The following is a 25,687-nucleotide window of genomic DNA, read 5'->3' as shown; positions in this document are numbered from 1 at the left end:
ACTCACGTGTTTGGTTTGATCTCTTTATAAATGTTTAAATGTAAAATTATGTTTGGTTTGTTCTGAACTAACAATGTTTATACTTATGTCAAACTACCATAAAAGGTTATTAAACGTTATGAACTGATTCTATAAAGAAATTCATACATTTTGAATCATTTTTTCATAAATATATTTTAAAATTAATTGTTGGTTATCTTGAAATTATTAATTTTTTAGTTACTTGTTATTAATTTTGTTGGACAATTCGATTTTTAGAAGCACAAATATCTTAAAATGTAAATACATAACCATAAAAAATTTATTGATTTTCAACAACGACAATATAAATAAGAACAATAATTTTTCCAAAACAATATAATTTCTTTCACATATGTGCAATTTGATCATGTTTCTCATTCATCTTCATTTCATGATGTTGGATCGGTATGGCAACCCTAGAGGGGGGTGAATAGGGTTTAAATAAACTTTTTGACAAATAAAAAGTAAAATCAACTAATTAGATATTTTCTAAAATTTAAATAAAGAACTTTGTAAACTTTGTTAAATAACAAGATTGATAAAAAGATATGAATGGAAGTATGCAATCAAACTCAACCAATAAGAATATGTAACTAAAATTAAATTAAAAAATAATTAGAAAAGAGTTAGAGAAGAAGACACCGTAATTTTATAGTGGTTCGGTTAAACTCAACCTACATCCACTTTCCCAAGCACCCCTTGGGATTTTGATTGAAAATCTTCTTTGGACTCTTTCCACGGATTTGAGCCGAACTGATTCTTGCTCCTTTTTCGGGTTCAAGAGCAAACCCGATCCTTTCCACGGGTTAGGATCCAACCGTTACAATATGATGAAATTTTTAAATCACACAAAAGAAAACTCTCTAAAAGAGTGAGTATACAATTTGAAGCTCACAAATTTAATCCTCACAATACAATAAGAAGCTCTCAAGAATAAGATGAAAAGAATAAAAATTGGAAGCTTTAGAGAGAATAACAATGTTGGCTTTTTGCTTGAGGATTGTAAAAATGTTGTGATCTTGTGTAAATGTGAAGTATTTAAAAAGAGAGGAAAGATAAATTCAAAATCATTTGGGTCATTAGATATAGGTAAAAGAAAAATGAATGGTTGAGATTTAAACTTAATTAGCCGTTAGACACAATACAAATAATAATATAATAATATGTCTTTTCAAAATATTTTGTTTAAAAAGAAATCAATAAAGCAACTTCACCCTCTTTTAAAAAAACTAGCCGTTAGACACAAGAAATAATAATAATATTAAAATCATTTTTCTTTTAAATTCATTTTCTTTATAAAAGCCAATAAAACATAACAAAAAGCCACATTTGTTACTCCTTCATTGCTCCAAGTGGCTTTCTCTAATTGGTTCAAATTGAATGCTTGGTCGCCACGTCACCATCTCGGGTATTTTTTCGTTAAGCTTCTTTTAGCAACATTTTCTTCATTTGAACTTCGATTTGGGTGATTCAAGAGGCGTTAGAATCATTTTTCCAAGCTCTACGATATGGTCTATTCAAATTAATAAAATTGTCAATAAAAAAAATCAGATTTGTTATCATCAAAACATAAATTAATTGAATAATTAAAATAAATTAATTTGAGATTAAGGGCCAAAAAGCCAACACATGAACTGAATGATAATGTTCTTCATTGAAATCCTTATGATTTCTTTCAAAGATGTTAAGGCGAAGTAGATTTGACTGAAATAGAAAAATTTACAAATCCCTATATTTAAATGTATATGAACACGCATTGAAAAAATATTCAAAGTTAAAAAGAACGACGATGGAAAATAGATAGAAAAAATAGACGAAGAAAAATAGATATTTGGAAGGAATTTCTCATTAAACCCCAGATAAAAATTTGTTTTAAAATTTGGTTGAATGTTTTTTCTCTAAAATTTCATGATCTCATTTTTTAAAAAGTTATTTTAAACCAATGCCAAATATTTCAATTTATCTTAAAATGAATTATTTTAAAAATTAAACACTTCAAAAATCAATCCAAACACACCTTTTACGTTAAATGCTGAGTAGGTAAGACCATATGAACACAATTTTCATATTTTAAATAACATAGTATATATGCAAATATTGAATAAATATATATTTTTTTTCTTTAAACCAAAAGGAACTAAATTTTAAAAAACCAATAAGATTATTTTGTTTAGTTTTTTTAAAATGATACTATTGAAAATGAAAAGAAACTAGAAACACAATGACTTCAAATTGAAATGATAATTTTTTAAATTTTTTTTAAAACTAGTAAACAACGCATGAAATGCACCTAAAAATCACACATAAACAAATTATAGTTTTAATTTAACTTTATAAAATTGAAATAGTCTTTCAACATTTTTATATTTATATCCTTTTTACATTCATACTATAATGAGTGGAAAGTGAATAGTAGATTTAGAAATATCATAATATACTAGGGGTGAAATCTAGTTGGTTTTGGGTTATTTGGGTTGAGAACTGGAATAACCAGAATTTAGTTTCCAACCCAACTCCTAAAATATGGGTTGGGTTGAGTTGGGTTGTCGGGTTATAATTTTCTTTTTCTCATTTTGTTTCGTTTCTAGTTTCTGGTGGTTATAAAAGTTCAAAATTGTTACATTTAAATTTCAAATATACATATTCAAATTTTCATACAATAAATTCAAAGTTTATATACGTAATTTTTTTTATTAAATAATATATATATATATTGAAAAAACATAAAGAGCATAAACATATGTACATGTCAACCACGAACAACCAGAAGTTTATGGTTTAAGTTTCCTCAATTTTGGTTGTGTACTAAAAAGAATGAAATATACACCAACATAATTCTATTTTTTAAAAAATAGACAACAAATTTTTTTAAAAAAAGAGAATAGAAAAACATGATTGGTTGTCAAGATGACCTTTGCTCAATTGACACATGTATTTCATGAGTTTAGCTCAATTGACACAAGTATGTTCTTGTGGACAGGAGGCCCCAAGTTCAAATCCCCACTCCAACTTATTACAATAAAAAAAAATTAATAATTTTTTTTTGAACATACAAGTGCTACTTGAGCTAAGTTCATGTTGGCGAAATTCTATTTATAAAACATTTATAAAATACCTTATACAATGCAAAATAAATTAAAATATTTACGAGCCATAACAAAATTTTAGATTATATCACTAATAGCATATATCAATGACTATCAATGATAGAATTTGATATAGGTGGTAAATATTTTGCAAAATTTACTATTTTTAAAATTTTCTTATATATATATATATATTTATATATATATATAAATTAAAACTTCAAGTGTATTATTATGAATTTATCTAATGTTAATTTCTTTTAATATTGATGTATGAAGATCATATTTTTACTTTCTTTTTTTATTTAAATCTTGTGTATCTAATAATAATAATAATTTTTTAATTTAAATTTCTAATAAAATATTTGTCATCTTAAATAAAAATAAAATAAAATTTAAAAATAAAATATGGTATCTCCCGACACAATAATCGAAGCATCGAGAAATGCACAATCTCCTAACGCATACCTTGAAGCGTCAGGAGAAATTAGAGAACTCCCGACGTTTTGTTGAAAGCGTCAGAAAATATAATGGAAATTCGAACACCGTGACCAAAGCGTCAGGAGACATAAGAGAACTCCCGACGTTTTGTTGAAGGTGTCAGGATTTTCATTATATCTCGACCCTTTCAATAAAATGTCGAGAGATATAATAGCTTAATCCAATCCGACCATGGTAGAATATTAAATACACGATCGAGAATAGCTCACACGTGATCCATAGCCACAAGGAAACACACAACCAAACTGAGCTCACGCATACTTAGCACCTACCATAGTAACAATCTTTATATCCGCTCCTATGTGCACATAGAGCCACCCACCACAGGTTAAGCTAGGCCGAAGCCAAAATCACATCCTCCATCCACGTCCTCACCTAGGCTCAAGTTTTCGAATCTCTAGTCACGACCTTTTTCAGCCCTGAAACCCCCTGACAACCATAGGTGACGTTACAAAAACACATTCACGTAGCCTTTCGGGAAATCTCTAACATTATTTCATAAACATCATATGTTTAAAGATTAAACCAAACATGATTAGAAACATATTTTCAAATTATTTTCGATCCTTAGCCACCAATACATATACTTTTAGAACTCCTTCAAGTCTAGTTATAAATCAATGAATGTTTTAGAAACCAGTTGTCATCTAAAACTTACTTAGTAAGTTTGGGTTCAACCATAGTTCTGAAATACAAGATTCATGGAAGTCCAAAAATCATATTTGAAAACATTTCTAACATATAGATCATTGAAACAATCTTACAAGTAATCACAACTGTGGTACAATAAAAAATATGAGACAAGTACTCCACGTTAACTTGAATCGAAGTTCAGCAACACAAGCGAATAACTAAGCTAGTATCAGATTTGTGGGTTTGGTGTAACGACGACGAACGGTGGCATGCAAGCTAGGACTCTTGAGCACAATGTCTCCTACACATGAATACCATAAGATATGACATGGCATGAGTGATCGACGAGGAGTGGCGGTTTGGTCGTCGTCCGACGAGTGAAGCGCCGCAAGGGTGGGTATATATATATCTTTCTTATTGATACTTCTTTCTTTTCTTTCTTATTGTTTCTTATTTTATTGATTTAATAGAAAGAAAATGAAATTACGTTTATGTCCTCGACTTAAAACCAAACTAAATTTGGCTCTTTTTTTTTTCAACACTTAAAAAAATTTGGTTAGCCATCACAAAAGTAGAATTGATTCTAAGATTTCATCATGATCACAAAAACTTAACCTTGAGATAATTTAAAATTGGATTTAAACTTGATTTTCTTAACTTGTAAAATTTTAATACAAATAAAAGGAAAATGAAAGAAAGCTTACACGACGCCTTTTTGTTTCAGAAATGCCTCCTCCAACGCACTATTGTTAACTTCTTTCCTGACACACCATGTACGTCAAAAGATCATTTTCCAACGCTTTTGGGTATATACATCGATGTTGGACAACATCTGGAGACACCCAAGTTCTTGTAGTGTGGAATGATCAATCTGATTGCATTCGAACATTACGTCGTACCGATATTATTATGGTTTAGATTTGTAGTGCGGGATGATCAATCTGATTGCATTCGAACATTACGTCGTACCGATATTATTATGGTTTAGATTTGAGTAATTATGGTTATCATTATTGTTATACTTTTAGAAAAATAAAAGCTAGGTATGAATACACTTAAGAACATACAAACTTTAGAATTTTCAAAATTTTCACCATTCATATTACATAGTTCCAAATCAAATTAAGAAGCATCTCTCTCAAATGCCTTCATTGAGAGTCACATGAAACATAATATATTTCCTCTAAAAAAAACAAACCCTTATTCATCAAACACACCGCAAAAAGCATTAGAACGATGGATCAACCTTCTAGTTGGGAGATTTTAAAAAGCTCTATAACCCAAAGATTATATACACAAGAGTGAAAATTAATATGTTCAAAACCAGCTTTGGTTGCTAGGGCCTTGAATTCATCCCTACTTCTCTCTTTTCCTCCTCGATTTTGAGTCATCATAAACACATCACCTTGAGCAACAACTCTTGCTGCACATGTGGTTTCAGGCACCATTGTATGAACTGCATCAACTACTATTACCTTTCCATCATTTGGAATTGCATCGTAGCAATTTTTCAATAGCTTCACACATTTATCATCATTCCAATCATGTAGTATCCACTGTAATAATTTATGTTAAAAACATCCAATAAGTGAAAATCAATATTAATTCAAAATTGAAAGAGTCTAACATATACCCTAACATATTTAAGCCACATGTTTTTTATACTATGTTAGACTCCGATTGATCCAAAAGCTTAAATTGATACGTGAACGTAAATTTAATATCATATATCATCTAAAATATTATAATTTAAAATACTTATTCAATATAATAGATACTAAACAATTTATTACAGTCTAATTAAGTGAGTTCAAATATTTAGTTATATATATATATATATATATATATATATATATATATTATATTGTATATTAATGTAAGCATTAGGAATAGTTAGAGTTGCTTCTGACTATTTATGACAGACCACAAACTTGTTTGTTGCTATTCCCACCATTATATTTTCATTCAAACCGTAGTCTCCTTTACATAGTTATTGAAAGCATTTTCAAATATTTACAAAAACGAATTAAGATATTTAATATACCAAAAATTTCAAAATCTACGTTACATATATAAATGAAAGTGAATAAATACTATCATAATATATATGTTTCTTATTGAAGTGAATATCACGTTGAGGTTGAAGATTAAACTTTATTTATATATATATAGACACACACGTTACATATATAAATGACAAAGAAAAAGGCCACATGGCAAGAAAATATAAAGCAAAACTAACCTTCATGAAAATAGCATCTCCCTTTGGAACATGCTCAAACATGTCTCCTTCCACATGTTCTACCCCTGCCAATACCACATTCAATATTTCCCTTCTTGACACTCTTTCCTTTTTATAACTTTATTCTTCAATTATCAATCAACTCAAAGTTAAGGTTAAATAACATCAACACACTCTTAAGTATAACATGTGAAAAATAGGATAACAGTATGCACACCCCAAAATAATCATAAGTAGAATATTCATTCACATGTTATTAAATTTAATATCTATGAGATGATTATATATAACAACAGTGGAAACTTTTAAATGTAAAATAATTCTTGAATGATAATCACGTACCGGGATAAGATGGGGCATTCTGAAGGACATGTGGCAAGTCGAAATTGATACCTTTGATTGAAGGGTACGTAGAAGTGATGATTTGGAGACATACACCAAGGCCACCACCAACATCAACTAGTTGCTTGATGTTTGCAAATCCTTTGTAAGATTTGACAATTTCGTTGATGAATTTCGTAGAGTGATTTTTCATTGCAGCGTTTAAAATTTGGTTAAATCTTGGATCCAATCCACAATATTCAAAACAATATACTCCATGAGCCCTCTTGAAAGGAACCCCTCCTTCCATAACCGCGTTCTTTAGCTCACTCCTACAATTTTAATTTCAACCTATTTAGAATTTAGGTTTTGAGTTTAAAATTAAGACCTAGTAACCATCTTGTTTTTTTATTTTTTAAAGATTTAGTATGAAAATATTTTCAACAATTTTACCATTTAAGTCAATTTACCAAAAGATAAATACATGTTTTTGATAAAATCTATTTTTAATACTAAAATAATTAACGAGTCATGACTAATTTACCGAAGCCTCCCTTAATTTTTCTAAATATTGTTGTATCCCTTGTTTCAAAATTTTGAAAAGTAAACTAAAAGGCAATCCACACAACATCTTGTTATTTATTATAAAATATATAATTTATTTTTTAACTTTTTCTAAGAAAAATGATTGAAAATGGAAAAAATATTAGAAAATATTTACAAAATATAATATAACAAAATTTAAGATTCTATCCGTGACAAGAGTTTATCTGTGTTACAAATAGTCATAGCAATAGATCTAAAATTTTGTTATATTTCGTAAACATTTAAATTTAATTTGCTATATTCGAAATTAACTATTTTTAAATAGATTTGAAAATATGTGTATCAAAACATTTTTTAACTTTGTATCTTTTACGTTTTCAATGTATATATGCATATTCAAATTTCTATAATTTAATTTTAGTAGTATCGGATGGTTAGGTCAAATTTATGAATTAAAAAGAATAGTGAAAAATAAATGTAAAGAAGAAGAGAACAAACCAGCTGTGGAGGAAGACTTTATCTTGAATGAATGATAAGTTAAAAGCATCAGATACCCCATCTTTATTACGAACATAATACTTAGAAATTGGATTAAGGCTGTAAAGTCTTTGCATTTTTCCATCTTCATCAAACCCCACAGAGCATCCCACAACCGAGTGGCTCGCAAGAAGCCTCAGCATTCGATCAATCATCGACACTGCGTCCGGATTTTTATGTGTTATCTCATTGGCTATCTGTGTGGCGGAGAGCTCGGCCCCATCCCCGGCCTTCGCTATGATATCAAACACGTCTAGCTCAAACACTGCTTGAAGCGTCATCGGTAGCACCGTTAAGGTAATCAGTTGTCCAGCATAAGCGTAATTTTGTTGTTCATCGTCGGTGACTACGTCAGATGTTTGCTCCCCCATATTGGAACCCATTTCTTGCTCTCAGCTGATATGTGTTGAAGTAAGGATAAGTTGTGAAGTTAATGAAAAACCCCAATCACACAGTTATTGAAGGTTTGTTTTCAAAAGTAAAAAAAGAAAAAACTTTGTATATTTTTATCTCTGAATTATTATTGTTACTTTATTAAACGAAAAGATAGCCATCCGCCCCATCAACTTTTCATTGAGGTTAGGTCAGTGAAGGTCCAACTGGGATAGTTGACACTGTGGGCTGCACCACGTTAAAGTATATTATGATAATCTTTTTAATTGTTACTTTTTGTATTTTCATCACTTTAATTTTACAGTACACATGTTTGTTGAAAATACATTTTTTTCTAATATTTTTCTTTATAAAGAATAGTTTTGTATGACGTTTTTCTTTCAAAAAATTCTAACATAAAATCTAGGCCATAAATTGTAAGATTCTGATTCTACCTGCAACCAAATTTTTTAAAATAGAATAATTAGACAAAATATTTACGGTTCATATAAACTTTTTAACCCCAAATCCAAAACAGATTGTAAAATATAAAAAAAATACCCTTGAAAACCTAAATCCCAAAATGTAATCACAAAATTTTCTTTTCATACTCAACACACAAAATGATATCTTTCTATCGGTGATAGAAAATTGATATATTTTTATCGGTGATAGAAAATTGATATCTTTTATGTGTATAATTGTACACGTTTTACACCACATGTTTCAATTCAAAGATAAATATAAACAAAGACATCGACGAGTTTTATTGATAACAAATTACAACTTGATCTATAAATATCTACATGATTTTAATTTGATTTTATAATAATAATATTGGATAGGTGCTCTTAGATGAATTGTAGTTATGTTTGTACTATTACAAAAAAAATGCTATAGAGGATCAATCACCAATAAAGTTTGTGTAAAAATGGGGTATTTATAACTTTTTTCCATTACAATAAATAATGCTAATAAAAATAAGAGACCTTCAATAACATATCTAGTCTTTTTATTGTTATAACATTTTGTATGATACTTTTTCAATATCATGAAACGTTTTCATAACAGTGAATTAAAACTATAATATATCAATTTTTATATTGTTATTAATAGCTCTACAAAAACCGCTATTAAAAGTCAAAGACTTTCTGCTACTACAACATTTATAAAACGCTAAAAAAATGGTTTATAGCGTTTTTTGTATGTTATTAAAATAGTTGTTGAATGGTTTTTATAACGTTTTTCTGAACGCAATAAAAAAGCTACAAAAAGTCTTTTATAACATTTTTCCAATGTTATTAAAATAGCTATTGAAATGTTTTGATAACGTTTTTCGAACGCAATAAAAAACGCTATAAAATGTATTTTATAGCATTTTTCCAATGTTATTGAAAACGCTATTGAATCATTTTGATAATGATTTTTCCAACGCAATAAAAAACCCTATCCAATTTTTAATAGCATTTTTTTCACGTTATAAAAAGCATTTATAGCATCATATATGTGCAATCAATAGAGACATATTATAGCGTTTTGTACAGCGTTGTAAAAACGCTATGGAAAGTAATGGACTTTCAATAACATCGGGTATGACAACATTACGAAAACGCTATCGAAAGTCAACAATAGCGTTGTTTTGATGCTATCGTAACTGATATTTCTTGCAGTTATTCAAGTGAGTACTAAACAATTTTTAATAACCCAGAAGAGATTCCTTCTAGTATAAGAACTCTTTTTAGTTATGAATAGAAACTAAAAATAATCCAACTCTTCTGAATTGTGTTTGAATCTAATGAAGATAAACTAGACTCTCTTGAAGTAGATGACCCAAAATCAACTAACTTAATCTTCTTTATATCTCTTCTCTCAAATACACTTGAACCAATAATGAAGATATATCAAGAACTCTTCGTAAAATATCAAAGACGGTAAATCGTTTACCATCATACAAATTCTTCAGAAACTGCAGTCGGAAAATAATTCTGATCAATGCCAAGGATCTTCTTCTTTTATAGTGAGAAAAAGCACCGAAGACTGGTAGATCTTCTTTAATAAAATTAAGCAAAGCACAAGCATAAAAGATATTTAAAAAGATTGCTAAAGATAAGTAGAATCTTTTATCTTTTCTTTGATATTTGATCTTGTTTTAAATAAAGAGAAACTATATACATTATTTGTAAAAATGTAACAAAATTAAATCTTCCATCCCCGAAACCACTGTGAGTAATCTTCTCAACACTGAACTAATTTGAGACTTGTGACCTAACAAATCATCTCTAACTTTCATTCATCCTGCTAGCTATGTCGAGACATGTTGAATCAGTTACAAACAGCATCATGAACAAGCAATTTGATAAAATAAATTCCCATTCTCTCTTTGTGAAGTGTTTTTCTAGCAAGTAGGAGAACCTAAAGGTCAAGGGAAACAACCCCAACCACAACTTTAACTCAATATAATTTTTAGAAAATACAAACTATATTCATTAGCTGACTACGATGTCTCTCACTTGTTCTTAGAGTGAGAGATTATATCAGTGAAAAATATAGGAATTGATGTCTCTCACTTGTTCTTAGAGTGAGAGAGATTAGATCAGTGAAAAATATAGGAGATGAAAGTGATGTGTTTATGTTAAAAGGTATTGAATCAATTGAAAATATGAGTGACATGAGCTCTATCATCATAAATATTCTTTTGCTATTTTTTGCAAACTATCGTGTATGTTTACCTCTTATAAATATATTTAATTATGTATTTTTCAAAATGCAAATTTATAGTCATTGTCACGTAGAAGTCAAATACCTTTTTTCTTAAAATTTAACATGAACGAGTTCAAGGTCACTTAAATTCTAACTATACCTTAGTCATTTATTATTTTCTATATTTCTCGTTATAAAAATAAGTATAATTCAGTAAATGAGATCTTGAAGTACAAATAAAATATATGAACAAAACATGTACCTTCAATCAAACAAAGCCATAATTATAACAACAATAACAACTTTTTTATTCAACGTTTTGGAGTGCAGAAAGTTTAGCAACCAAAAGGACATAGAAACATAGAAATTCAATTACAATATATATAAATTAATTTTTAAGAAACTCTATAACCCAAAGATTAGATACAAAACATTGGAATATGACATGTTTAAACCCAGCTTTGGTTGCTAGGCTCTTAAATTCATCTCTAGTTCTTTCCTTTCCTCCTGGATTTTGAGTCATCATAAGCACATCAGCTTGGGCTGTTGCCTTTGTTACATTTGTGGTTTCAGGCTCCATGGGAATCACACTGTCTACTATAATTATCTTTCCATCATCTGGAATTGCATTATAGCAATTTTTCAATAACTTTGTGCAATGATCGTCGCTCCAATCATGTAATATCCACTATAATAACAATAAAGTAAAAGAATTTTGTCATTTCAAGTATGACTTAGTCCATAAAATACTAATTGTACAATGTTAAATGTTGACGGTTTTCAAAGGACAAAGTGGCCTATATCTCTCAACTATAGGTTAATTATTATTGGTTAAATTACAAATTCAAAAGTTAAAAGTTAGATTCTTTTTTATATATAAAATCTTATGAATAGTCTCTAAAATTCGATAAAGTCCTAAAAAAAAATAGTCTCTAGCATAGGAACTATTGTTTATGAATGTTTTTGTTTATGAAAATGAAAAGAAAACTAACCTTCATGAAAATAGCATCTCCATTTGGAACACTCTCAAACATGTCTCCTCCCACATGTTGAACCCCTGCCAATTCATAATCAAAATTCAGCTTTGTAAACTTTTTCAAATTAAATGATTGGAACTACTTACCATTATAAGCAGGGCATCACGGATGACATGAGGTAAGTCGAAATTGATGCCTTTGATGGAAGGATAGGTAGAAGTGATGATTTGAAGGGTGACCCCAAGGCCACCACCAACATCAACTAATTGCTTGATGTTTGCAAAACCTTTGTATGATTCCACAATTTTCTTTATGGACACTGTAGTGTGATTTATCATTGCAATGTTAAATACTTGGTTGAATCTTGGATCTAACTTAGGGTATTCAAATGCATGAACTCCTCCATGAGCTCGGTCAAAAGGAACTCCTCCTTCAATCACTGCATTCTTCAACTCACTCCTGCAATTTTAAAAAACTCGGTTATGTTTGGTTCACAATCCAAATTTTGTTCTCTTTAATGAAAGCTTTTTTTTTCTTTTCCAGATTATGTTATAATCCAAACTAACCATCCAACACTATAAGAATGTTCACTTTTACTCATGAAAAAAACGTCCGCCAACATCCAAAAAAATGTCACCTTAAGTTAATTTGTATCCATAATTTGAATTTTAAAATTATATTAGATAAAGATAGAAATATTTAGAAGCATTTGTTAATCGAATTCAAATATTTTTAAATTAAAAATATTTATTATAAGTTAAATTCCGTTAAATTTCAAGTTTTGGTCTCTATGGTTGGATAAAGTTAATTTGTCAATGTGATTTTAAAATTTAGAATTTAGTTTTTGTTTCAGTATCATTTTGTTTTTTTTTTAAAAAAACTTAAGTTGATTTCCTCCCCATTTCTTATAATGATTTACATTTTTCTCAAATAGATAGTTAAATTCTTAGCCAAATTAAAAAAAAAAATCAAAATTTTAAAAGTACTTTTTTTCGTTGTCAAAATATGGTTTAATTTTTTAAACAATAAGTAAATAGAAGACGACAAATGAAGAAATTTAGAGGTAGGACTAGTATCTATAGACTTAATTTAATAATAATAATAATAATGCTACCAAAGTCTTAGTTTCTATGATTTCATACTACTCCATATAACTTAGTTTCTTATGGTTGGTTAAATTCTCTTAAATAGTCCATACAATAAGGTACTTAGTTATGAAGTTTTTACCAAACCTAATGAGATTAATTTTAATTATAAACCATGAGACATAAATTTTAACTTAGTCCAAACCATATATGCGCTCCATATCTTCCCTCTCCTCTCTCCAAGAATCCCATCCGTCGCAATAGTAATACCCCCTCTCGGAACTTTCATCATGACACAACGCCATGCATCCGCTTTAAAAGGTACACACACTACTTCTTCTTCTCACCTTTCTCTTCAACCTGTTACTACTTTTAGACCTGCAACAACTCTCAATTATGGCGTTCTTCAAGAATCTTCCTTGTTCATGCAAAATAGAAAGAAAAGAATATCTCCTCTCTCCTAGACAAATATTCAAAATCTATGTTGTACTGGCTAACTGAAGTGGGAGCACATAAGACATTCTCTATGGAAGTAACCTCGGAACTAGAATGGGTTAGGAACACACTCAAAAATCTGATTGCTACTCCAAGTATAATACGGTTCTTCCTGGAAACAAGAAATGAAGACCACTGTCTTTGGATCAGAAAAACAAAAAACAGAAAAGGTTACACAACGAAGATGTATAGAGTTGATTATGTCGGAAGAAAGGCATGCATTCTTGTCCCAGAGGGCATCGACAAAAGTGATTGAGTTTCCTTTCTTTCAACGATCACGCCAAAAGTTGAAGTTGAAGCCAAAACTACACCCTCATTCACCCCAAAAGGTACCTTAGATAGCACCCCAAGACGCTCCTATGCTAAGGCAGTTTCAAAAGGCATCAGTTGGTGGCTAACTACTATTTATGACCCTGCAAGAAGAAGAAATCGTGATCTTTTCTGGGAAAACCTTCACAAGCTTAATTCTCTAAATAACTCTCTTTAGCTTTTGAGGGGAGATTTCAATTGTCATAAGATGGAAGAAGGAAACTACTGCAATCAGTTCGTCTAAGTTAAGTATGAAAAAGTTCCAACAATTTCATACAGTTCAATAACTTAATTGACCCTCCTCTGTCCAACATCAAGTTCACTTGGTCCAATCTCAGAACTAATCCAGTGCTCTCCCGGATCAATAGATTTCTTTTCAACCCTTATTGAGATCGAGCTTTCAACTTTAATTTTTCAAGATCGCTTTTCAGAATTATTTATGATCACCACTCTATAGTCCTTGAATCGACAGATATCAGATGGGGCCCTTCTCCCTTCAGGCTTAATACCAACTTTATAAAAGAAGCTGATTTTAAAAGAAACCTAGATATGTGGTGGAATAATGCTAAAGAGGATGGTCATCGAGGTTTCGCTTTCATTTAGAGCCTCAAGGCTTTAACAAAAAACATTAATTCTTGGCAAACTGGCAAAATGAACTCCATGGTCAAAGACAAAACTATGATATTAAAGGAAATTGATGCAATCGATTTCAGAGAAGAATCAAGGTCTATGAATCCAAATGACAGCTTAAGAAGACTGTCTCTTAAGTCAGATCTCTCACATATCATTGTCAAGGAAGCCCAATTTTGGGCTTAGAGAGCGAAAAAGTTATGGATCAAAGACGAGGATGAAAACACCAACTTCTTTTATCGTATTTGTTTCTCAAATCAAAAGAGAAATTTCATTTATAAAATCAAAGACGAGACAGGTACCTCCCATACGACTGATAAAACAATTGCAGATATTTTCATCAGATTCTTCGGAGCTCTCTTTAATAGAAGTAAAAAAGACTTGATCTTTATTGAAAATCTAGACTAGAATCCAATCAACGATTCTTTCCATTACTCCCTTTGTTACCCTTTCAATGAGGAAGAAATAAAAAACATCGTTTTCTCTTGCAATAGCAACAAATCTCCAAGGCCATATGGTTTTCCTTTGCAGTTCTACTAAGATTACTGGCAATCTATAAAGAACGATCTCATGAAAGTTTTCGATGATTTTCATTCAAAAGGGATCATCAACAAAAACATCAACACCTTCCTTGCTCTAATCCCAAAACAGAATGATTGCAATATGCCTAAAGATTTTAGGCCTATAAGTCTCACAACTTCTCTCTACAAGATCATAGCTAAAACATTAGTTAACAGGCTGAAGTCCACTATGCCATATACAATTTTCGAGAATCAGCTTGCATTTGTTAAAGGCCGTCAAATAACAGACGCTATTCTTATGGCCAATGAAGCGGTTGATTTATGGAAAGCTAGCGAAACAAAAGGATTTGTCATAAAACTAGACATTGAAAAGGCTTTCGACAAGATAAGTTGGAGTACTATTAACTACATGATGTGTGTAAAAAATTTCCTTTTCAAATGGAGAAAGTGGATCAAAGCTTGTATTAGCAATGTGGTTTACTCCATCCCCATCAATGGCAAGCCCCATGGGCGAATCCCTGCTCACAGAGGCATTCGTCAAGGTGATCTCATTTCTTCCTTTATTTTTGTTCTTGCCATGGACTATCTAAGTAGATTGTTATCCTAGCTGGAAAAAAGCAACTCGATAAAGGGTGTCAACTTCAACAACAATTATAGCTTAACCCACATTCTTTTTGCATATGATATCCTTCTCTTTGTTGATAATTGGGATATTTCTATTTATCACATGTCGATCCTTTATCTTGGAGTCCCTCTAGGAGGCAACCCAAAATCAACCTCCTTTTTGGAAAAGGTTGATATCAAAATCAACAAGAAGATCAATAACTGAAACTAGTACTCCCAGGTTTTGAAAGGTGGAAAACTCACAATAATTAATTTCTCTTTAACTAGCTTGCCAACATACAAACTGTCTGTTTTCCAAACTCTAGTTGTTGTACACAAAAAGACTGAAAAATACTAGAGAGATTTTCTGTGGAAAGGGTCTAGTGTGACAAAAGGTTCACATTTAATTAGTTGGGCCAAAATAACTACTCCGAAGACAAAAGGAGGGCTTGGGGTATCAAAGATTCAGGACACAAATTTTTTCCTTCTTTCCAAATGGCTGTGGAGATTTCATAATGAGTCAAATGCTCTCGGGAGGAAAATCATTTTAGCTAAATACAAAGAAAGCCTTTTAGGAAAAATTCCAATGTTGGGTAAGTTCAGTACTGCCAAAGCTCCTTGGAAGAGTATTGTTAAATGCCTAGATTGGTTTGGAACGAACATTTCTTGGAAAATAAATAATGGAGAAAGTATTTCTTTCTGGCTTAACAAATAGAGTACAAATGGTCCTCTAGCCACTGCTTTCTCGAGATTATACGCTCTCTCTCAAGCCAAAACAATTCAGTAAACGAGATGTGGAACCCAGTGGATAAGAATTGGGACTTGAAGCCGCGAAGACTGCTAAACGAAAGAGAAATTGACCTCTAAAATCAAATCTCTTCAGAGTTCCCTTATCCGAAAATGTAAACAAAAGTACGTGAAAATCGATTTGGAAGTTGGAAAACAACAAGGTCTTCACCACGCTTCAGTTAAAAAGTCCATCCAAAATTTCCCTCCCAATGGGAATAATGGAGTCGACCTTCAGATTTTCAAAGCTCTGTGGAAATCGTCTATTCCAAAGAAATGCAAATTCTTCCTTTGGTCCTTTCTTACGAAGGTATCAACATAATGGAAGTTCTTGAAATAGGACAACCCAAATCTTGTTTAAATCCAAATTGGTATGTGTTGTGCCACTCTCGTTGCGAAACAAGTTATCATTTACTTGTAAACTATAGAGCGACTAACTTCCTTTGGGATACCTTAATGCAGGCTCAAACTGGGTATCAACACTCGTTCAACAATCTAAACTCAGTTGTGTTGTCCGTTTTACATTAGAATTTTTCAACCACAAGAAACATTATTATCACGAATGCAACGGTAACTGTCTTTGGAGCATTTGGACTAAAAGAAATAGAAGAATATTCCTTAATAAATAAAATAGCTTACTTAATCTCTGGGAAGATTGTTGTAACTACATAGGTTTGTGGTGTAGTCGCCATCACCTATATTTAAAGACTGTTCTTCTAGTTCGTTAGCTCTTAACTTCACCATTCTTTTTCACTAAGAGCATTTGGGCTTCTCTCTAAGTCTTTTGTACTCTCTTGGCTTTTTAATAAATTCGGTATTAAAAGTTTCATAGTCTTGACACTAGTCTCCTTCTCTAAAAAAAACCAGATATGGTCCAAAGTTTTAATTTTAATATATAATCTATAGAGTATTACAAAACAATAAATATACGTTTTTTAACATAAAAAATGTTATGTAAATAAACTAATAATAATTTACTGTCAACTAAATTTGATGTTTACAATTATTTAAATTGGAATCCAATTTTTGAATTCTCTACCACGAAACACATTTATGCATGATGAGAACATGATATACCAACTCTAGTTCATTTAACCCTTTGCTTTTTCGATTAACTACCAAACGTGCCTTAATTAGTTTTTTTTTTCTTCTAACAATATTTAATTTTCTTCTTTAAAAAATTTCCCACTCTTGATATTTTTTCAGTTTTTAAAATTTCCTTTAGTTTCTTAGGGTATCCTTCTCAAAATTCTAAAATTCTAACATTTTTTTTAAAATATTACTATATACTTAATTATTTTGCATCTAATATTAAATTTGCAACTATCCCAAAATTTTAATATTCTTATCAAAGAAATCCTTAAAGTCTGTTTATGTAACTACTTTATTCCTCTTTTTAATTTAAGTTTTTTTCTCAATATGTATATATATATCTACGACATAATTATTTTTAATAACAAAACTATAAAAAATAATTACCCAAGATGTATCACATTCTATTGATGGACCACAATAGATAGTATCTTTGATACCGTCTGTATATATTACTTTACTATATTTAAAAGTATTATATTTCATTTTTCTATGTTTGAAAAGAATACTGTGTTATAATATTTTTTTATTATTTTTCGACTCTCCATATTTCTCAAATTGTTGGAAAAAAAAACTCCATCTAAAATTTTCTAAATGTCCTAATTAGAAAACTTTTCCTTCTACCATATTTTTCTCTCTAAGCTTTTAGTACTTTTCTAACTTTCTTTTTTAATATCAAAATTAAATATCCACTCTTATAACTCAATTTTTTTCCGCTCTATTTTGTACCATTTAACTCTCTAATTTCTCAAACATAGCTGTACTTATATAATTTCTCACTAATATAACATATCTCCATTTATATTTTATCTTCGCTATTCCTACTAATTTCCCTTCTATTAAAAGAAAAAAATATATATTAAAAAGCATAAAGAAATTAAGGAGAGCAAACCAGCTTTGCAGAAACACTTTATCTTGAATCAACGATAAAGTTGGACCCAACGAAACACCATCTTCATTTCGAACATAATATTTAGAAATCGGAGTAAGGCTATAAAGCCTTTGCACATTCCCATCTTTATCAGACGCTATAGAGCATCCCACCACCGAGTGGCACGCCAAAAGCCTCAACATCCGATCAAGCATCAATGCTGCGTCGGGGTTTGTCGTGGTTATCTCAGCCGCTATCTCTGCTGGAGAGAGGTTGGCCCCATCCCCAGCCTTTGCCAAGATCTCGAACACACCAAGCTCGAACACTGCTTGGAGTGTCATGGGTAGGACTGATAAGGTAACGAGCTGTGCTGCGTAAGCATAATTTTGTTGCTGTTCGACGGCGGTGTTGTTGTCGGAGGAAGCCATTTTCTAGCCGGAGATGTGGCAAGCTTTTCTGAGGGGAGGAGAAAAGAGAGGATAATGATTTTGATAGGTTGATTGTTTTGCATACCAACAAAAGTTTTTTGGTATTTTTATAAGAAGCAGGCAAAAAGAAGATGGAAAGGAAAATACTTGAAATGGAGACATTATTCAATAATTCTCTCAATTTTGTTTTCATTCATATATTTCAAATTTTCAACTATGTCATTAAATTATTGTTTTATGACTAATTCATAAAAATCCACCCACTACACACTAACTAAAGCCAATTCCATGATTAATCAAATTCACTTTTCAAAAGTATAGCTATTGCCCGACTTTGTTTAAATTGCATTAATTAATTTGATGCAATTTAAATTGCATTAAATTATTGCCGAGTTTGTTTACTATTGCTTTTGTTTTTCTTGTTTCTTAAAAATGAATGTCTGTGATTTTCATTTTTTTTATTTAAAAAACAATATTAAACTAACAATGAGGCCATGTGCTTGTGACCATGCGTGATAATGACTATCCTTTGAATAAGATTAATTTTGTATTAAAAAAAAGAATTAACACAAATTTTTATTTAGATGCCATTCGACTCCGAAATAAAGTTTTAACAATGTTTTAATAGAAATAGCAAAAACTAAACTTAAGTTAGAATCGTTTGTGTTTAAAAAAAGTGTAAATCGTGCTTGGACAAAATTTTATATTTTGAATTGAAATCATTCTTTGAACAAAATTCCATTAGAAGATAGTAAGGCTAACATACATATCCAAATTAACTTGACAAATTAAGACTTTTAAAATACTGTTTTATTTTACACTGCATTTGTCCCATATTTAGAGTCACAATTTCATAAAATAAATAGAACAATTCATCCATTATGACATTCTTTTATTTTAATTTTTTTAAAATTTGACTTTAAGCAACTCAAGAAAATATTATCATTTTAATATTTTAATAAAGATATTTTTTTAAAAAAAGAAACTAACTAAATTTATTTTTTCTTCCAAATTTACAATATCCTTCCCTCCAAGAATTATGTAAAATCAGGATCTTAGAATTATTAGCTAGATGTTATGTTAGAATTTCTTAAAAGAAAAAGGTCATACATAAAAAAAAAAAGAACTATAAGGAAAAAGAACAGAAAAATCTTTACATCAACAAACATATGTACTTTAAAATTGAAGTTATGAAAATACAAAAAGTAACAATTAAAAATATTATCATAATATACTTAAAATATAGCTAAAAATAACATAAAAACATAAATAGATAAATAAATAAATAAATAAAAAGTAGATGGTTGAGTGGAGGAATGTGGTGCAGCCCACAGTATATCCACTTGCGTTATTCTTCCACTTACATAAAAAGAATGATTAAATTAGAAGAGAAAGTTCATGGGATTGATGGCTCATCTTTTCACTTAATAGTAAGTATGGTGGACTCATATAACCTAAATTCTTATATATGATATTAGTTGAACGATCCAAATTATTAATAAATTTTATTAAAGTTCTAAATGGATTAGTATAATATATAAATGTAGAGCTCAAATTACTTTAATACCTATTTCTATTATTTAATAGATTTATAATAAATATCTAAATAAAAAAAATCGTAGGATATAGTTTTGGAGAAAAGATGGACTCAAATTAATTTAATATCAATTTTTATTATTTAACTGATTTATAACAAATATCTAAATGAAAAAAATAGTCGTAGGTTTTGAAAATAAGTGGGGCCCAAATTAATTTAATATCAATTTTCATGCTTTCCTTCTACGAAAATGGTTGTCTACTTCTTCCAATGTGGATTACGGTTTTTATTTTGAAATTTTAGAGTTCGGAGGTGAAGAATAAGACATTCGACGGCTGACAAATAGAAAACTTCTCGAACATAATCTAGTTAAAATTTTCGAGGTTAGTATTGTTTATATTCAACACATATGAAACATTAGGTATATTAGATATATTTTAGATATTCAATTAAATAATTAATCAAATAAAAATGTAACTTGGAATGTGATACATTTTATGGTTTATTGAGATTTCGACGATGAATAAGAAAACTTTCGATGACCGACAAATACAAAACTTATCCGACATAATCTATCTAGAAATTTTGTGTTTAATATTGTATATATTCAAAACATATGGAACATTTGGTATATTAGGTATATTTTAAATTATATTCAAAACATGTGAAACATTTGGTATATTAGGTATATTTTAGATTATATTCAAAACATATGAAACATTTGGTATATTAGGTATATTTTAGACTATAATCCAAACATATGAAACATTTGGTATATTAGGTATATTTTATATTATATTCAAAACATATGAAACATTTGGTATGTTAGATATATTTTAGATAACATATGAAACATTTGGTATATTAGATATATTTTGGAGTATATTCAAAACATATGAAACATTTGGTATATTAAGTATATTTTAGATAACATATGAAATATTTGGTATATTAAGTATATTTTAGATTATATTCAAAACATATGAAACATTTGGTATATTAGGTATACTTTAGATAACATATGAAACATTTGGTATATTATGTATATTTTTGATATTCGATTAAATAGGCAAACAAACGAAAATCTAGTTTTGAATGTGTTAAATTCTAGAGTTTATTGAGAATTCAAGAAGAAATACATTTTGGCCATCCTATCAAAAAATAATAAAACTATATGTCAGTATATAGTATTATTGTATATAATATGAGGTATATATATACTAAAACACAGAACATAACTATTATGGATTGCGGATATATTAAAGTATAATGTAATCAAATACATTTATAAAGAAAAAATATGTATGTATCATCATATCGTTTACTACTGTTTTAGTAATATTTACTATACAAACAAAACATTTAAATACAAATTCTGTAGGAATTATGTATAAGGTATTATTGTATACAATATGAGGTATATATACTAAATAACATATATAAATTTAGACTTCTTACTGTACATAATTGTATACCCGTAAAATATAATAATATGTATGTATTCACACCATATATTATAGATACATTGTCACCATGTAGTTTACTACTCTTTTAGTAATGTTTACTATGTAAACATATATTTTAATCCAAAATTCTATCATAATCATGTAGTTTACCGTATATTTATTGTAATTAATATGAAATATATATATTAATAAATCCCATAAAAGAACTATTATATTTTATGCGTATATTAAATTATATATTTGTTAATTTAAAAAATATATAAAGTGATAATAAGTAAGTAAGAATTTTATAGTTTACTACTGTTTTAATGATATTTACTAAATAAACATACATTTCAAAGTCAATTTTGGAAGAAATGAAGTTGTTTACATATAAGAATGAAAATTAAAAAATCTTATTTTATACGATTATACAATTATAATTAATTAGTATATTATTCCATATTAGAAAAGATGTACTTTTTACTTAATTAAAAGAAATATTTCTAATTTATTTATGCAATAAAGGTACACATTTAAATAAGGAAGTTATCAAAATCATAGTAAATTGAATGTAACGTGAATAAGGAAATATTTTAAATTTAATTTCGAATATTATATATAATTAATAATGATGATAAGATCATAATTGTCCAAAAAAAATATAGGAATTTCTATTTAAGAAAATAAATTTTAGTTTAAGACATTTATGAAATTTCATAGTTAATTTAGGTCTTTTGTCTAAATCTTTCTTTCAATCCTAAACTTATTTTCTATTTTCGTTTAGTAAACTTTTAAAAGCATCTACGTTTATTCTAAGTCAACGAAACTTTTATATTTGAATGATTTAGTCTATATTTAAGATCAATTACTTTATTTAGAAGCATAATCATCCAAAATAAAATTTATGTTGTCATTTCATTATAAAGTCAATGGAATCTTAATGACTATGATCACCCGAATATGTTTTTTTTTAAGTTTAGAGATGACTAAAAAAAATATAGATCAAAATAGAACAATATACAAAGTTAGTAGGAACCAAAATAGGATTTAAACGTAATAATAATAACGACAATAATAAAATGATATATTCTAATATAACAAAAAATGAATCAATTGAAATATTTACATAATATAGCAAAGTATTCTATTTGCAATAATGGACTGTGATAGACAAAAATAGACTTCTAATTTTGTCTATCTGTATCATGATAGATGCAAACACACTAGTTTATTTTTATCTATATATATCATAGATAGATTATGATATTTTACTATATTTGTAAATATTTTTTAGAAGTTTGGTTATTTTAAATAAATTTTTTAATAATAACAATAAACCAATATATATAATAATAACAAAAATTTTATACTCTTAAGAACTTCAATTAATACACAAAATTTCCAACTTCTATATATTTTTTACTCTATGAAACTTCTAAATTCTTATCAACTTCTTCAACATCACTACTAATTTTCTTTACTTTTTTAAACTTAGCCTTTCAAGTTTATTTTAATTTGTTTAAAGCATAACGTTAACAAATGATGTTCAAAAATCAAAGAGAGAATACCTTAAGTCATAAGATGAGAGTCTCTCTCTAAAATTCCATGGCCACCGCACTGTCGTTTACGATCCCCCAGAAGAACAACTCCACCTTTGAACACATGTTGATCTTCTTCTGCAAAACTACACTATAATTACTGCATTTACTTCACCAGATCTTCCACCCCCAGTCAAATTTACTTACTAACTCATAAAGGTACTTCTAACTCTTCCCTTTCTTTACTCTTCATATCTCTCTGATTCAATCTCTTGTGCTATCTTCACAACAATATGGCTCTTCTTCGACAACTCCCTCGCTCATGCTCCATTCAAAACAAGGACTTTGTGATTACTATTGTTTACCGGTCCAAAGAGCTGAAAATTCTCATAACAGAAATGGGACCCTATAAATCCTTGTCTATCGTTGTCACGCTAGAATCTTTAGACTGGCTAAAGACTACATTCAACACACTGCTGGATACGCCTAGAACGACAAGGTTCTTCTAGGAAAAGAGATTCGATGAATACTGCTTGTGGGTCCAAAAGACACACAATAGGAAAGAATATTTAGCTGAATTTTTCCGAGTGGACAACAGAGGGCGAAAATGCTGCATTTTAGTCCGTGAAAGAACAGACAAACATGGATGGGCCTAGTTCACAAAAATATTGTCGTTAAGGAAGGAAGCACCTCAAAAAAGAAGGCCACTAACAAATCCAAATATCAGGGGTCTAAAAGCACACTCTTGTGATTCATCAATTGATTCTAATAGCCCTCGTCACACATATATTGGAGTGTTGTCTAAAGGTAGTTCATTCGACTCTGACTCCGCCAAATCATATAATACTGATATAAAAGGAAAAAAGAAGGAAGATACAGATACCGGGAAAATTGAAAATTTTAACTACATCAAGAATATGGTGATCACAATGAGATGCTTCCATGACGACTGTAAGAAAATTATGGACAAACTCCAAGAACAGCTGGACCTGAATATTACGTATAAACATTTTCATGCAGAAGAGGCAGTGGTTTTTCTTGAAGAAAAAAATCTGGTTAACCTTTTATGTAAGAGCAGAGGGTGGACAAGGGTAGGGAAATTATATGTCAAATTTGAGGCATGAAACAAAACCAAGCATGCTACACCAAAGCTCCTGACGAGCTATGGCGAATGGGTCAAATTCAAAGGTATCCCCTCCATGCCTGGAATTATTTGTCTTTCTATCAAATTGGGGAAGCATGTGGTGGTTTCGTGGAAGTTGCTAGAGTAACCAGAGATAGATATGATCTTCTTGAAGCAAAAATTAAAATAAAGTACAACTACATGGGATTTGTACCAGCTTTTATTAAAATTGTTGATGAGGAAGGCAACCATTTAACGATACAGACCATAGTCCAAGCTGAAGGGAAATGGATCAAGGAAAGCAACCCAAAAATCCATGGCACTTACACCAATGAAGCAGTAAAAAACTTTGATGAATTCAAACTAGATTGTGAACAGTATCAATTTATTGAAAATGTGGTAGTTCCTGCAAGCTGGGTTTCAACGAAAAATACTCAAAAAGAAGGAAAACAAAAAAAAGTTCATCAAAATAGTTCCCTTCCAAAAATAGTTAAAAAATTGAATTCATTAATGAAAAATTTAAATTATGACGGCGGTAGTAACAGCAGTGGGAGAAGACAAGACAAATCAAATGACAAGACAAAGACTCATTTTAAAAGAAAAAAGAAAAAGAAGTTATAGAGGGGAAACTTCAAAGGAACGGTCTTCCATCAATTCAAAAAGGAAAATTTCATTTACTCTCCCAATGAATAAAATGTAGGGTAATTGTAATGGATGACCATTTGAAAAATAATAATTAAAGATATAACAACATTTAAAAAAAATTGCGAATATAGCAAAACTATCGCTGATAGACTTGTATCACTGATAGACTCATATGATCTATCGGTGATAGACCAATTTTTACAACATGGTCTATCGGTGATAGACTATATCATTGATAGAATTTGACAAATTTTGCTATATTTGCATTTTTTTAAAAATGTTGCTATATACTTAATTATTTTGAATTTAATTGCTAAATTTGCAACTATCTCTAAAATGTATTTCTTTGACCCAAGAAGTGTGACTCTTAAGCCCATCAGGATAAGGAGCCCATTTGAGAATACACAAAAAGGATGCCCGAGCAACCCAGTTATCCTGAAGAAAAAGGGGAAACATATTTACCAAGTGATGAATCCACAAAAACAAACGGGCACAACTAAAACAAGCCCAGAAAAGAACAGTGGAAATAACGTACAAACTAAGACTGAAATCTTTGACATGACAGGAATTAACCTTTTAATCGCTTTGGTCTCATGTGGCTATCTCAAGCCCAGAAAGTTTTTCCCCAATGAGCCATCCT

At 29.6% G+C, this 25,687-nt stretch overlaps 1 protein-coding gene across 1 annotated transcript; it reads right to left on the bottom strand.

Moving 5' to 3' along the window:
• Positions 1 to 5,337: 5,337 nt before the first annotated feature.
• LOC101205290 (caffeic acid 3-O-methyltransferase) lies at positions 5,338 to 18,895 on the bottom strand. The gene is given in 5 exon segments (XM_031882719.1): positions 5,338 to 5,797; positions 11,952 to 12,016; positions 12,083 to 12,097; positions 12,100 to 12,395; positions 18,350 to 18,895. Coding segments are annotated over 5 exon segments (1,098 nt in total). The 5' UTR covers positions 18,757 to 18,895; the 3' UTR covers positions 5,338 to 5,482.
• Between the last annotated feature and the right edge of the window lie 6,792 nt (positions 18,896 to 25,687).

This window comes from Cucumis sativus, chromosome 3 (assembly GCF_000004075.3).
Source record: "Cucumis sativus cultivar 9930 chromosome 3, Cucumber_9930_V3, whole genome shotgun sequence".
Taxonomy (NCBI): domain Eukaryota; kingdom Viridiplantae; phylum Streptophyta; class Magnoliopsida; order Cucurbitales; family Cucurbitaceae; genus Cucumis; species Cucumis sativus.
The sequence above is the reverse complement of the archived record's forward strand: the minus strand, read 5'-3'. Positions and strand labels throughout refer to the sequence as shown.